Genomic DNA, 12,998 nt, shown 5'->3' with positions numbered 1-12,998 from the left:
GGGGAACCCCCAGGCAAGCTGCTTGCGCAGCGTACAGCTAGCATACATTTCCCATTAAGCTTCAGCAGCTTCACAGGCTGGCGTGGGCAAACAGCTAGGCGTAAGCAAGAGGCTTTCCTCCTGCAAGAGAAGCATCGTGCTTTTGGAGACAGTGATGAGACAACCCCTTGTGTCAGACGTACTCAGATATGCAAAAGTGTGTACCAAAATGAAGACATTCTTGTATTTATCAGCCTTTTTTCTACCCAGAGGATACTGTTGTAGCAGTTTCGGTGACTGGCATCCTGAAAGTATGGATAATAACCTCTGAAGTGAGTCGCATGCAGGTGAGCAAAGGCTTCTGAATTAGTGACATTTCCCAAAAATCTTAAAGGACGTACCACCCTCAACTGTTAACTTCCAGATTTCTTTTTTCCTCAAGTCCTGCTCTGATGAAGACAGAACATCTGTTAATCCTTTTTCCTGGTCTTCCAGCTACCTGGAATACCATGGGCTTTGTTAAAAACAAAGCACTACCAACAGAAATCCGAATGCAGATGATGTTCTTTGTTTGATACTTACAGAGCTTATTTCAAAATAAATGCAGTAATTAATTTCTACAATTCTGTTTTTTATTCTTACCAATGGTTTGCGTTAATAATATGCAAATATTTTGGTCTATTCGGTTTTAGTTTTTCTTCTTTGAAAGTCCTGTTCTTTCCTGAAATTGTCTTGTACAGTGAAGAACAGGAAAGTAAGAAACTCGTAGCTAAACAGGAGCACGGTCTGTTTGGGGTGGTGGGAGCCCTGCAAGAATGAAATGTGAGCTGAATGTGCTTAGTTTCAGCTGGCTGTCCAGAAGAAAGGTAATCCACCGAGAGTGACGGTGCTAAATAGGCACCACTAATCTGTCCAGCTGGGGAATTTGTTAGACTTAAGTGACAAAAGAGGATGCCACGTGCTCTTGCAGATCTCCTTATGAGGAATAATAGAATAAGAAATGTGACAAGGGCTTGGTTTTTCCTTAGAAGTTGGCCATCTGGCACCTTATGAAATCACATAGTTCCTTTTCCATCACGTTTTCTGTCGTGTTCTAAGGTCAGTTTGAGCGAGGAAAAAAAATCAGCTGGGTGTTTCCTTGTTGTTACCTGATTTCCATACACGTTTGCCTGTGTAGAGACTGCCAGTTTCAGGTGCTGGGTGCGTTTTCATCTGGACAGGCTATCAGAAACTGCCCTCAACATAACCAAAAGAAAGTTACGGTGTCATGTGCACTGAGGGTGGTCAATGCCCAGCACCGATGGGGTAGCCCCTCTGATGCCCTAGCTCAGCAAAGGGTGCAGGGCTGGAGGGATGAGGTCCAGTGCTGCCTGCTGGTGCTAGGCGGGATCTCAGGAAAGTGTGGTCAGCGGTGGCTGAACCTTCACCTCTAACCCAGTCTGTGGCTGGGGACATGAGGGACATGAGCTTGTTGGCATGAGGAAGGAAACAGCCTTGTGTGCTCAGCAGTTCAGCTCTCTGCCTGCTGCTCAGTACTCACACCCGATGGGGCTGTGCACACGTGCTCTCCAAATAGAACTTACAGCCTCCTGGTGGTGCCATTTTTGGCTGTTTCTACAAGCCAGTTTCTCATCGTTTCTTTAGCTCTCTTCTTAACAGATACGTTACTCTCATATCTGTGACAGTCTGCAGGCTTTTTAAATAAAATGGAGATAATTTAATGTAATTACTTTGCCTGTTTATTTTTTTTCAGGATACCACACCGATATTTGAAGAGGAGTCAAAACCTATTTATTGTCAGAACTGTCAAAGCATCTCTTTCTGCTCATTTACCCAGCGGTCGTTGTTGGTGGTGTGCTCCAAGTACTGGAGGGTAAGGAAAGCTGAACAAAAGCTCACTTATTCTCACCGTAGCACCTCGTGTAATTAAATTGCCAGTAAGACATTCAGATCAAGATGTCCTAAATCCTTTCAATATGTATGTGTGGAAACTGCAATTAGCTGCTGCCTGGGCATTTTAATCTGCAATTGGTTGATGACTGATAGACTTTTCTGTTTCTTTTCAGGTTTTTGATGCTGGAGATTATTCCCTTTTATGCTCGCTCCCTAGTGAAAATGAACAGACCTGGACCGGTGGTGATTTTGTGTCAGCTGATAAAGTCATTGTGTGGACAGAAGATGGACAAAGTTTCATATATAAATTACCACCCAGGTACTCAATGAAATGCTCTGATTCCTTATTTTTTTTAAGATTAAAGCATGAGACATTTTGAATGGTTTGAATGGTTTTCTTTTTACATCTTTTAGTTTGTGATATGCAAACATTTCTTTGTTCTGGGTGGAGATGCAGTTTTATCATATAGAGCCTCCAGTATTCTCACATAAGTCAGACGAGAAATCCTTTGTGACCTTCATGTGCCATCACAGCATAAAGAAGTATGCAGATCTACCCGGTGGTATGTTGGAGGAATACTTGAGTTTGGTGTGGTTTGGTCCTGAGCAAGAAGCCAAATGTTCTGAACTTGGAAACTCTGTACTCTTTTAAGCTCTGAAACTTTGAACTCTGAAAATGCAGTGTTTAAGGGCTTAGATACTGTTTTTGCTTAAGAATCTAGCATATTATTTAGTTAGCTATTGATAGAGTGATCACTTCAGTCATACAATAAATTTTATTCCTTTTTTTTTCGTTCTTAAACCCAGCTGTCTACCAGCTAGTGATTCATTTCGCAGCGATGTGGGGAAAGCTGTAGAAAATCTAAATCCTCCTTTATTGTACAGCGTATTGGACAGAGCAGATAAACAGGTAAAAACACGTTTCTTTGGGGTTTTCATTTATGGTCAGTATTTCTCCTTGAGAGAGTTTAAATATGCATACTTCATGACATTTTCTCCTCTTTCTAAGTAGACCTTCAGAATGTCCTCTTTAGCTGGAGAACATAGACGTTTGGAAGAAAAACAGATGTAATTTCCCTGCTATTTTGTTTCTTTGTTTTGGTTCTTGTTGGTTTTCAAATAAATGCAGAGATTAGTCTATGGTCAAGTGAATCTTCAGTTCTTGTAAGCTAACAGTTTATCATTCATCAGTGCTGGAGCAGAAGTCAAGTCGTGATGTGCATGATGATTAGGCAGTCACTGAGCAAGGGCTTTGAGAGTCACAACTTTGAGTTTGCAAGCTTAGATTCTTGCAAAGTAAAGAAAAGCCAATTCTGGCTAAAATGCTCATTTAACTATACTTGTTTTTATGTTATTTGTGAACTGTATCTGCTATAAACTAATACATTTTGGGACTGTCGTGCGATGCACCTAGTCATGTGTACTACTAGGTTTAAATAGTTGTCTCATTTACAAATGCTGTTAATGTAAGACTATTGTATGGATCCCTTTTTAATCGCAACCATTTAATCTGTTGCCAAATTTGGGCATTTAAACATGTATAGGTTTGATCTACTGTGTTTATTTGTTAACATTATAACTTCCTTTTCTCTTATGGCCACATTCCTCATCGAGTAATGTATCTCCAGCTTACCACTACAGTTGAAATGTTAACAATTTTAGAATATGTATATATATAGAGAGAGGTATGTATATAAAACACATAGTTATTATATATGCATATTTTCCCCCTAAAACTGTTACTTTTTCATAATTAACCACAGTGTATTCTAATTCGTATGGCTGTATTTATTCTTCCTTGTATAAAAAAAAGATAAAGCATAGAATAGCTGTCTTTTGTTCTACTTTCAAAATGTACAGCAGTTTATGTGGGAAAAATAAATATTCAGATTCGTGCATGGTTTGCATATGTCTGAAGTTGTTCTAATTTATTTTATTTTATTTTTTACCAGTTACTTATATGTCCCCCAGTTACTCGATTCTTCTGCAGACGTAGGGAGTTGTCCTATAAGCTGCTAATCCAAGGAGACTCTTCAGGAAGACTGTCTATTTGGAGTATGCCTGAAAATCTTGAACAAGATAGTGCAGAAGGTATTACAGTTATGTCTTCTTGCTAGGTCTTTTTATGGATATCTCTATTTTGTTACAGCTTTTGTTGCTGGATAAAGCACTGCTGCTTTTCCTATAAATCCAGGAAGCTTTTTTTGGTGTACTTTTTTTCTTTTCATTGCTTCTTTTAAGAGTTGCAGTTACTTAAGATTTTGATCACATATTAAAAAGTTAAATTTACTCTGAACACTTTTCAGGTATTAAGTTTTAATGGCCTTTTTTTCCAAACACCAGCAATGGTCATTGTTGCCTGCCTACATAACTTCCTTTTGTTGCTTAAATCATATACTTTTCCAGTTCTCTCCCATGTATTGTTTCTGTGTGTTGCTGCAGCTTCCCTCAGGTCAGTGAATCGATCTCCAATATTTTTTACATGGTGTTGTAGCACAGTGTATTTTAACTTTGAAATCTTCCAAGAAAAGCATTCCTATTTTGGTCCATGAATAGTTTTTCTTTTTTCTTTTTCCTTTTTTTCTAAACAGGACTGCAAACAACAACTTCAATATCCCTGCAGGAAGCTTTTGATAAACTTACGCCTCGCCCAGCTGGGATTATAGACCAACTAAGCTTAATACCAAACTTCAATGAACCACTTAAAGTTACGGCCAGTGTGTATATCCCAGCACACGGGCGTTTGGTCTGCGGTCGGGAGGACGGAAGCATTGTTATTGTGCCAGCGACACAAACTGCTATAGTTCAGCTTTTGCAAGGAGAGCATATGCTTCGGAGAGGTATGCTAATAAGCTTTTGAAAAGCACAGCTGGATTGCAGTGTGTGCGATCTAATTTATCAATTGTTCTATCAAAAATTAATTATTTTTTTTTCTCGTTTTCATCCTTCCCCACCCCGTACCCTCGACCTTTCCCAATTCCTCAGGCTGGCCACCTCACCGGACTCTCAGAGGCCATCGAAACAAAATTACATGCTTACTGTATCCTCATCAGGTTTCTTCTCGTTATGATCAAAGGTATTTGATCTCAGGTGGTGTGGATTTCTCAGTCATCATGTGGGATATATTTTCTGGAGAGATGAAACATATCTTCTGTGTGCATGGTGGAGAAATTACACAGCTTCTAGTTCCACCAGAAAACTGTAGTGTAAGTTTTAACTAATATGTCCTGATAACGTGTCTTACACTTCCCATGAAGGCTATGGCAGCTGTTCCCCACCAGCTGGCCCATAAGCCCATAGGTTTTGAATGTGTTGTTTTTGTTTTGTTTTTTTTCTTTGTTTTTTGATAAATTGAATGAACAGAAATAATTTAATGCGTAATATGACACAGGTTTATTTGAGAACCATGGGTTCTCCTTTTTTTGCTCAACACAGTTTCCTTGCATTTTGTTTCCTTTTTTTCCCTTCCCTTCTTGTTCCCTTTTTCTTTAATGTTCTGCTTTTTTTTTTAATCCTCATTTTCATACTTCTAATTCTTGAGCCTGTTTCCTGTACCTCTGCACTGCTTAGCTCTGCTGAGACACTAACCTTCCTTGGATGTCACCTTTGAAAACATCTGTGACTTAGCATGTTAATCTAAACCATGTGTAGATGTGAAATTTTTAATTTAAACTGAAGTATTAGCATATAATCCAAGTCTAAGGAGAGCCAGAAGAAAATGCAAAGCTATGAAACCTATTTGAAGTTCTTTGAATAACTTCACCTGTAGCAGTGTTTCTATTAGCGTATGTGCAGGGACATGCCTATTCTGGATTATAAATCAAAATGCCTCTAGTCTCTTTTTTCTTTTACTAAGAAATATGCATCAGTATTAGCTAAAATATTTTGGCCTTTAGCATAAAAAAAAATTAAATAAAAGTGACAGGGTTGAGAGTAGTCTGTATTTTATTGGCTGGTGAAGTATTATTTTTATGATTCTTTTGAACCCTACGCAATTACTTCAGATTTTAAACATTTGAAAAACATGTTGGTAGAAAATAATTTCATTTATCTGGAAAGGTTGAGAAATTTCTGGCCATGACCATGAAGTGACATTATTGGTTCAGTGCATAACATTTTGCCGAGGTAGCGATATCGCGTGGTTATGCTCAGAAGGCAGAATGTTCTCGTACCTGTTTGCTCTTTATGACCTGCAGGTAGTTGGATTCAAGAGAATTTCTGCAAATGAAATCTGTTTCCAGTGATAACAGCAAGTTTTGCCATAGATCTATGTGCCTGCATTTGCTTATAAAATAGGTTGTTGATCATTATACTTCAGCCAGTGAAGAAGAGATTCTTAAGCTGCCTACCTTACCTGCCTTATGATTAATCTTTATTTTTTCATTTTTAAGGCAAGAGTCCAGCACTGCGTTTGCTCTGTTGCCAGTGATCACTCGGTAGGTCTTCTGAGTCTGCGGGAGAAAAAATGCATCATGCTGGCATCCCGTCACCTCTTCCCTATTCAAGTAATAAAATGGAGGCCTTCTGATGACTACCTGGTAGTGGGATGTTCAGATGGCTCTGTGTACGTCTGGCAAATGGATACTGGTAAGTTTTAGTTCAGACATTGTTTGATCAAAATTTTTAATAATACTCAGTAATCTGGGCAAGGTGCATCTGAGACTCGTTAATTTTTTTCACACATTTTTATTTAGAAATCTAGCTCTCCCCATGTTCCCCAAATTTGTAGATCAAATACTGAAACATTTATTCTAAATAACTCACTTGTTTTTGGAGGAGTATAGCTTCCTCTGGCTTTTTATCCCTCCATATCTTTCCTACTTACCTTTACAGAGAACAGTTATGATGTTAGCCGCACGTGTAGCGTCCTCTTAGCTTATTAGCATTCATGCTTCCTCAGCAGTTTTCTTGAAAGCTTGGAGTAGAAATGCAGCACCTTATATCTCCAATAGTTTCTTCATCTGCAAAGTAAAGAATAATCCTAAGTTTTATTGTCTGTCTGGTTTGTGTTTCCCTTCCTTTTGTTTTTAAAGGGGCTAACGCGCTGTTTAGAAGACAGTAAGAATGAGCCCTAAGACTTCAGTCTCATGGAAACTCAGGAAAAATCCATTCCTTTGGGAATTAGATTTCTAAAAGTTTCTGTTAACAGAAAGCTTTATCCATTGCATCCTGAGGTGTAAATTATTTTTGCATGTTGTTGTACTTAAAATGTTTTGCATGTTCTGAATTGTTCCTGCTTAAACTAATGCTTTCCAAAACGTTTGAAGGTGCACTGGACAGGTGTGTGATGGGAATAACAGCAGTAGAAATCCTGAATGCCTGTGATGAGGCAGTTCCAGCAGCTGTGGACTCCCTCAGTCATCCCGCTGTCAACCTGAAGCAGGCCATGACTCGGCGGAGCCTGGCTGCTCTGAAAAACGTGGCACATCAAAAACTGCAGACTCTTGCCACTAACCTGCTAGCTTCTGAGGCATCCGACAAAGTAAGTTCTGCTCTAGCTTGTCTGTTTCTAATGCAGTATCCAAGCAATTTATTTTCGTATGTCATTCAGTAAAATATAGCAAGTCTTCGTCACTGTAACTGAAAGGATCTTATCCAAACCACCCTGAAATTTTAATAGGAAGGCATAAGCTAACTTTACCTGCCCTTGGGTAAGCCCTGGAAGACAAGGAGCACAAACTGAAATGGGAAATTTCAGTCTGAACATAAGAATTCTCTTTACTGCAAGGGCAGCAGAGCACTGGAACTGGCTGCATGGGACGAGGCTCTGGAGTGTCCATCCTTGGAGGTGCTGAAAGCTGGCCTGGGCACGGTCCTGTTTTTGCAAAGGGTTGGAGCACTTCAGCCTCAGCTGTTCCACGGTTCTGTGAACCTGCTGGTCACCTCTTATAACTGTAATGCTTCTTTTGCATTTCCTATAGAGATGTGGCTTGCAAAAGACATTAAAATATCTTTCTTTAAACCTGTTACTGCCGTTTTGAGATTGCAAATATATTGATCAACATTAAAAACAAAACAAAACGTGACATTTTCTATGTCAGTATGTGCTTAATGCATTAATACCAAGATGTCTGTTAAGAACAAACAATTTCTATGTTCAGGTGTGTACGTTGGTACTTCTCTGAAGGAAGATTTTTTGTATTGCATGTGAGAGGGTGATTGAGGTATTGAGAGAGAGAAGAAAGAATATCCTGACGATAAAGAAATAGTTTCATGTTCTCAGATTGCTGTCATATCTAGGTTTTTATTATCTCAACTTTATTTATGCTAGGGATTAAAATCTGTAGATATGAGACTGGTGTTAAGTTTCATTTGTGACCGCATTAAATCCTTTAGCAGGGGTAATTTTTGCCCAGTCACTAAGAGAAAACAATTACGCATGCAGAAGCAAACCCAAGAAGCTAAAGGTTGATGAAGAAGTAATCATATTATGAAAAATGTGTGCTGAAAGAACGGCTTGTGTTTGCAAACACGAGCTTGTGTTTGTTTGTTTGCTTGTTTCTTCCTTTTGTTTTTCTCTTGATAAATGCAGGCTTCTGATGTTCTGGCAGTCTGGCTTCTGACCAGCAGAGAGCAGCAGAGATCTGCTTCGAGCTCTATTTAGTTTGTTTATTTATTTATTTATTTATTTATTTATTTATAACCTTCCTGCATCCTATTCGGTTTGGAAAAGAGCGGTCCCTTGCACAGGACATTCTTTGGAACGCTGTCACCTTGTTTTTCTGAGTATCTGAGTGCCCAGGCTTGTGTGCCAGTGTTCATACCGAATCCTCTGAGTGTCAGTGTTACAGCATTAACATATGTTAGGTCTGCAATACTTGATCACAGCTCTGAAATTCCTGATCTTATGTCAGTGAAGCATTTTAGAATGATTTTTATGTTTTATACCCTGCGAGTTTTCAAACTTTGTTCACGCAGAGCTTCGTCAATTTGTGAATTAAATCCAAGAGAAGTATAAAGACGGTTATCCAGTTAAAATTTTGAAATACCTTTTATTTTCTTTTATTTTTGTAGGGGAACTTACCTAAATATTCGCATAACTCCCTGATGGTTCAAGCTATAAAGACTAACTTAACAGATCCAGATATACACGTGCTCTTCTTCGATGTGGAGGCCCTGATTATTCAGCTGCTGACCGAAGAGGCCTCGAGACCCAACAGCGCACTCATTTCTCCGGAGAATTTGCAGAAGGCATCTGGCGGTTCTGACAAAGGAGGCTCCTTTTTGACTGGCAAACGAGCAGCCGTCCTCTTCCAGCAGGTCAAGGAGACGATCAAAGAGAATATCAAAGAGCATCTCCTCGACGACGAGGATGAGGATGAAGAATCGATAAGGCAGAGAAGAGAAGATGGTGACCCGGAATATCGCTCTAGCAAATCTAAACCATTAACTTTATTAGAGTATAATCTAACCATGGATACAGCAAAGCTTTTTATGTCTTGTCTTCATGCCTGGGGCTTGAATTCTGTTCTAGATGAGCTTTGCCTTGATCGCCTGGGGATGCTTAAGCCGCACTGTTCCGTGTCCTTTGGCCTCCTGTCCAGAGGTGGCCACATGTCTCTGATGCTTCCCGGTTACAACCAGTCTGTAGGTAAGCCATCCTACGAGGGCGTGGAGCTGGGAAGGAAGATGTCCATTACAGAAGGACTGGGAAAGGGGACGTACGGAGTGTCGCGTGCAGTCACCACTCAGCACCTCCTGTCTGTCATCTCGCTGGCAAACACGCTGATGAGCATGACGAATGCAACTTTCATTGGAGACCACATGAAGAAAGGCCCGACCAGGTAGGGAGAGCACTCCCTTTAACTCACTGCAACTTGCTTTCAGAGTCTCTACTTTGATACAGTGCTTTATTTTGCCAGCCTTTTGGTATTATGGCAGCCTTTGGTTCCCAGATGATCAGAGTGCATTTCTTCTTATCATGACTAAAGCATTTTTTGTGCCAAAGTAACTTTATTGCTTTTAATTGAGTTATATAACTTACAAACTTAATATGATGTGGAGTTAGAGTAACGTTTGTGCCAGTAGGAATGAGAGGCCAGTTTTGTCCTCTTTGAGTTTTAGTTTTAAATAGATTAAAGAGTAGGTCAAATTCTGAACAGATCAAAACATACAGACAAACTTTTCATCACCAAGGAGTAAGCTAGGACCTGTAAATGAGATGCATCATGCTTTACAGGATTGTCTTTCAAAGTTTGTTTAGTCAAACTGTCTTAGCAAATAATCCTCCCCTCCCTCTTTTTTTTTTTTCCTCCCTTGTCTTCCTTCCTCTCCCCTTTATGCATGTGATGTTTAGGCCGCCTCGGCCTGGCACTCCAGAGATGACAAAAGTGAAGGCACCTCCTTCGATGGCAGCAAGTCACGCAGCTCAAGGACAAATTAAGCAAGGTAAAAATGACTTTTCTTCAAAACAATTTGATATGTCATTTCAGCTCCTGACACTGAAGTTCTCACCTTACTCTCATGTGATTAACCATACTGCTAGCTTCTACATGGGAGGAAGAAGGTTGATGTATGATGTTGAAGGGTCCTTTAGTAGTCTGCATTTTCTCTGTCATAAGTACAGTGGCTAGGTTTAAGACGTAGAAGAAAATGTGATATGGAAAGAGGGCTCACACCCGATGAGAATTGAATTTTGCACTGGAGCAGAGCAGTGAGCAGAGCTTCCTCCAGGTGGTGGGAGCACACAGAAGCTGTCCTGTGAGGGACAGAGGAGGAGGAGGCAGCTCCTCCCTGCTTGCTCTCTAAATTACAGAGCTGCTGTTCCATGCAGCAAATGAGTCGATGCCAAAAATCAAGTTAGATGTGTGTAACATCACGGTGGGGCCACTTTTGTCGTAGTGCCCAGCTCAGGAGCAGGTGCCCGTTTGAAAGAGCAGTGCGGCAGCTGGGGAAGCCAGAGCTCCCCACACCACCTCCTGCAGGCTGGGCAGGGGGCACGAAGCCTGCACCAGCAGGGGGGTTGGTGGGTGGGGGGCATGTCCAAGTGTGAGCTTGGTCATGTGTGCCTCCTGCCTGATGAAACAAAGAGGGAACGTGTACATCACTGCTCTTATCACCACTCCTCGGAGGTTTTCTGGGTATAAGGCCAGAATATGTGCATATAGATAGAATGTAGGGCAGAAGAGCAGTGTTTTGTGTTTGTTTGTTTGTTTTTTTCCCATTATGTGTTTTATTTTTCACTAATTTATAAAGAAAATATCTTTCGGACTCATTTGAAACTTTCTTCCTTAATTAAAAATAAACAAATAAAAATAAACCCTTAACTGTTATAGCTAACTATTAAAACTTTGTCTTTTCAAGCTACATGAATATGGAGAAACTTACACTTTGTGAAATGGTTGCATTTTGCAGAATACAAATGCTCTTTCATTGTGATATTTTATGGATATTTATCTTTAATATTTTGAATATCCTTCATGTACATCCTTACTTATATCTTTAAACCATGGAAGTGCTCTTGTGCTAGAAAGCTGGTAAGCACAACAGGTAACTTCATCCATCAACTCTGTGACTTTCATCATTCACATCCAAAAAGGAGGAAAATTTGTATCCCAGGAGGAAACATCAGCAACACGTGTGTGTATTCTTTTGCTAATTTATTTTTGGTGATCTGTGTTTGGAAAGGGGAAGTCAGTTTCAGGAGTGATGAGCATAAAGCTTTTCTTTTCACGATCAAATTTGCTGCATAAATAGAGAAGCAACAGTCAATAACAAAAAGTAGAAATAAGAATAAAATTCACGTAGAGCTGTTTCAACATGTGGACTTTTTTCCCCAGCTGCTTGCTTTTTCTTTGAAAGATCTGTATTTGAGAGGTCAGGATTTACTGAAGATGGTGTCAGTATGGCAAATTCAATGCCAGACAAACTATTTCGCACAGAGGATCTGTTTTTTGTTTTTAAGGTACAGTTACACTGGGGTTATCCTTTCCCAAGTGAAAATTATGCAATTTTTCTTAGAACTAGCTTTGCTGATCATGGTGATCAGTTACCCAATAGGGAATGAAAAACAATTGATAAAATTAAATTCTGTGCATCGTCAAAAATATAGAAAAATACTCTTGTTCCTAAAATTTTATTTTTGTGGGTTTTTTTGTTGGTTTGTTTTGTTTTTTCCTATGTTTGGTGGCATGTCTTGCATGCTCCTGGGGAGAGCTGAGTTTTTGTTTGAATGGCACCCTTAGGTCATAAGTTTACCTTTGCCTCCTGCTGTGTGCTACCTACAGCATCTCACCACTCATAAATTACGAGTGCTTATTCTTAAAAAATCAATTAGTACAGATACAATTAATGCGTGTTATGACATGCTTGATCTCCATCTCTTTGACCTGTATTTGTCCCGAGATCAGCAGCGCTCCGTGCTCCGCAGCTCCGGGGCCAGCTGCTTCCATCGCAGTGATTGTTATAATTACTGACACTTGCAGGGGGAGGACGACAACGGCAAAAGAGGTCAGAAAGGAAAACTTCAAAGGCTTGAGTTTTGTTTTAAGAAAGCAACAACAAAAAGCAGCGGTGTGCTTTTTCTTACGCCGACTAGCTGCTTTCATGCAGCTACAGAAGTCCCTTTTGTCGCGCGCTGGTGGCGGTGTCCCCGTGCACGTGCCATCGGGCTGCGTTCGTGTGGAAGGGACGGACAAAGTAGCTTGGATGCAGATGTCCCGCAGCGACAAAAGAAGTTCACTGCATGAAAAGCAAACAGCCCATTCAGAAGACAATGCTTAATATGTTCAGGAGCCTGAACCCATTGTCGTTCTGCAACGGAATAAAAGTGGGGGATTAATTTGCAGATGCTTGTGCATGACATATGGTAATTTCTCTATAGGAAGGAAGTGTCAGAGAGTGACCTGTAAATCCCCGCCTTGACCTCTGGTTGTGGCATGTGTATGCCATAAGGTCTGCGCAGCTTTTCATGTGATAATGTTAAGTAATGAGCATTAGTGGAAGTCTAATGTTTAGAACTGCTTTTAAATTGCGTTTGCACCGAGAAATTACGCAGCTCACAACATGAATACGTCACAGCTCTGGCTTTGAGGACGTGCTTGACCTGTGCTCTTTTGTGTTTGCTTCCCTGTAGTCTTACGCAGCGTGGTTTATATGCTGCTGCTTTATGTTCGTAGTCCTTTCTT

The 12,998-nt window shown here is 40.2% G+C and overlaps 1 protein-coding gene across 3 annotated transcripts in view; it reads left to right on the top strand.

Moving 5' to 3' along the window:
- The window catches only part of LOC311426859 (WD repeat-containing protein 7), a 97,794-nt gene that overhangs the window by 9,396 nt on the left and 75,400 nt on the right, over positions 1-12,998 (top strand). For all 3 annotated transcript variants that reach the window (XM_084503585.1, XM_084503586.1, XM_084503584.1), the window contains exons 6-16: positions 250-326; positions 1,733-1,852; positions 2,046-2,191; positions 2,680-2,782; positions 3,825-3,963; positions 4,464-4,712; positions 4,858-5,078; positions 6,264-6,459; positions 7,140-7,354; positions 8,887-9,656; positions 10,169-10,260. In XM_084503585.1, the coding sequence (XP_084359711.1) occupies positions 250-326; positions 1,733-1,852; positions 2,046-2,191; positions 2,680-2,782; positions 3,825-3,963; positions 4,464-4,712; positions 4,858-5,078; positions 6,264-6,459; positions 7,140-7,354; positions 8,887-9,656; positions 10,169-10,260 (2,328 nt within the window). The remainder of the gene's footprint in view (positions 1-249; positions 327-1,732; positions 1,853-2,045; positions 2,192-2,679; positions 2,783-3,824; positions 3,964-4,463; positions 4,713-4,857; positions 5,079-6,263; positions 6,460-7,139; positions 7,355-8,886; positions 9,657-10,168; positions 10,261-12,998) is intronic.

This window comes from Aythya ferina (genome assembly GCF_964211825.1).
Source record: "Aythya ferina genome assembly, chromosome: Z".
Lineage (NCBI taxonomy): Eukaryota > Metazoa > Chordata > Aves > Anseriformes > Anatidae > Aythya > Aythya ferina.
This window is presented reverse-complemented; position numbering and strand designations above follow the sequence as displayed.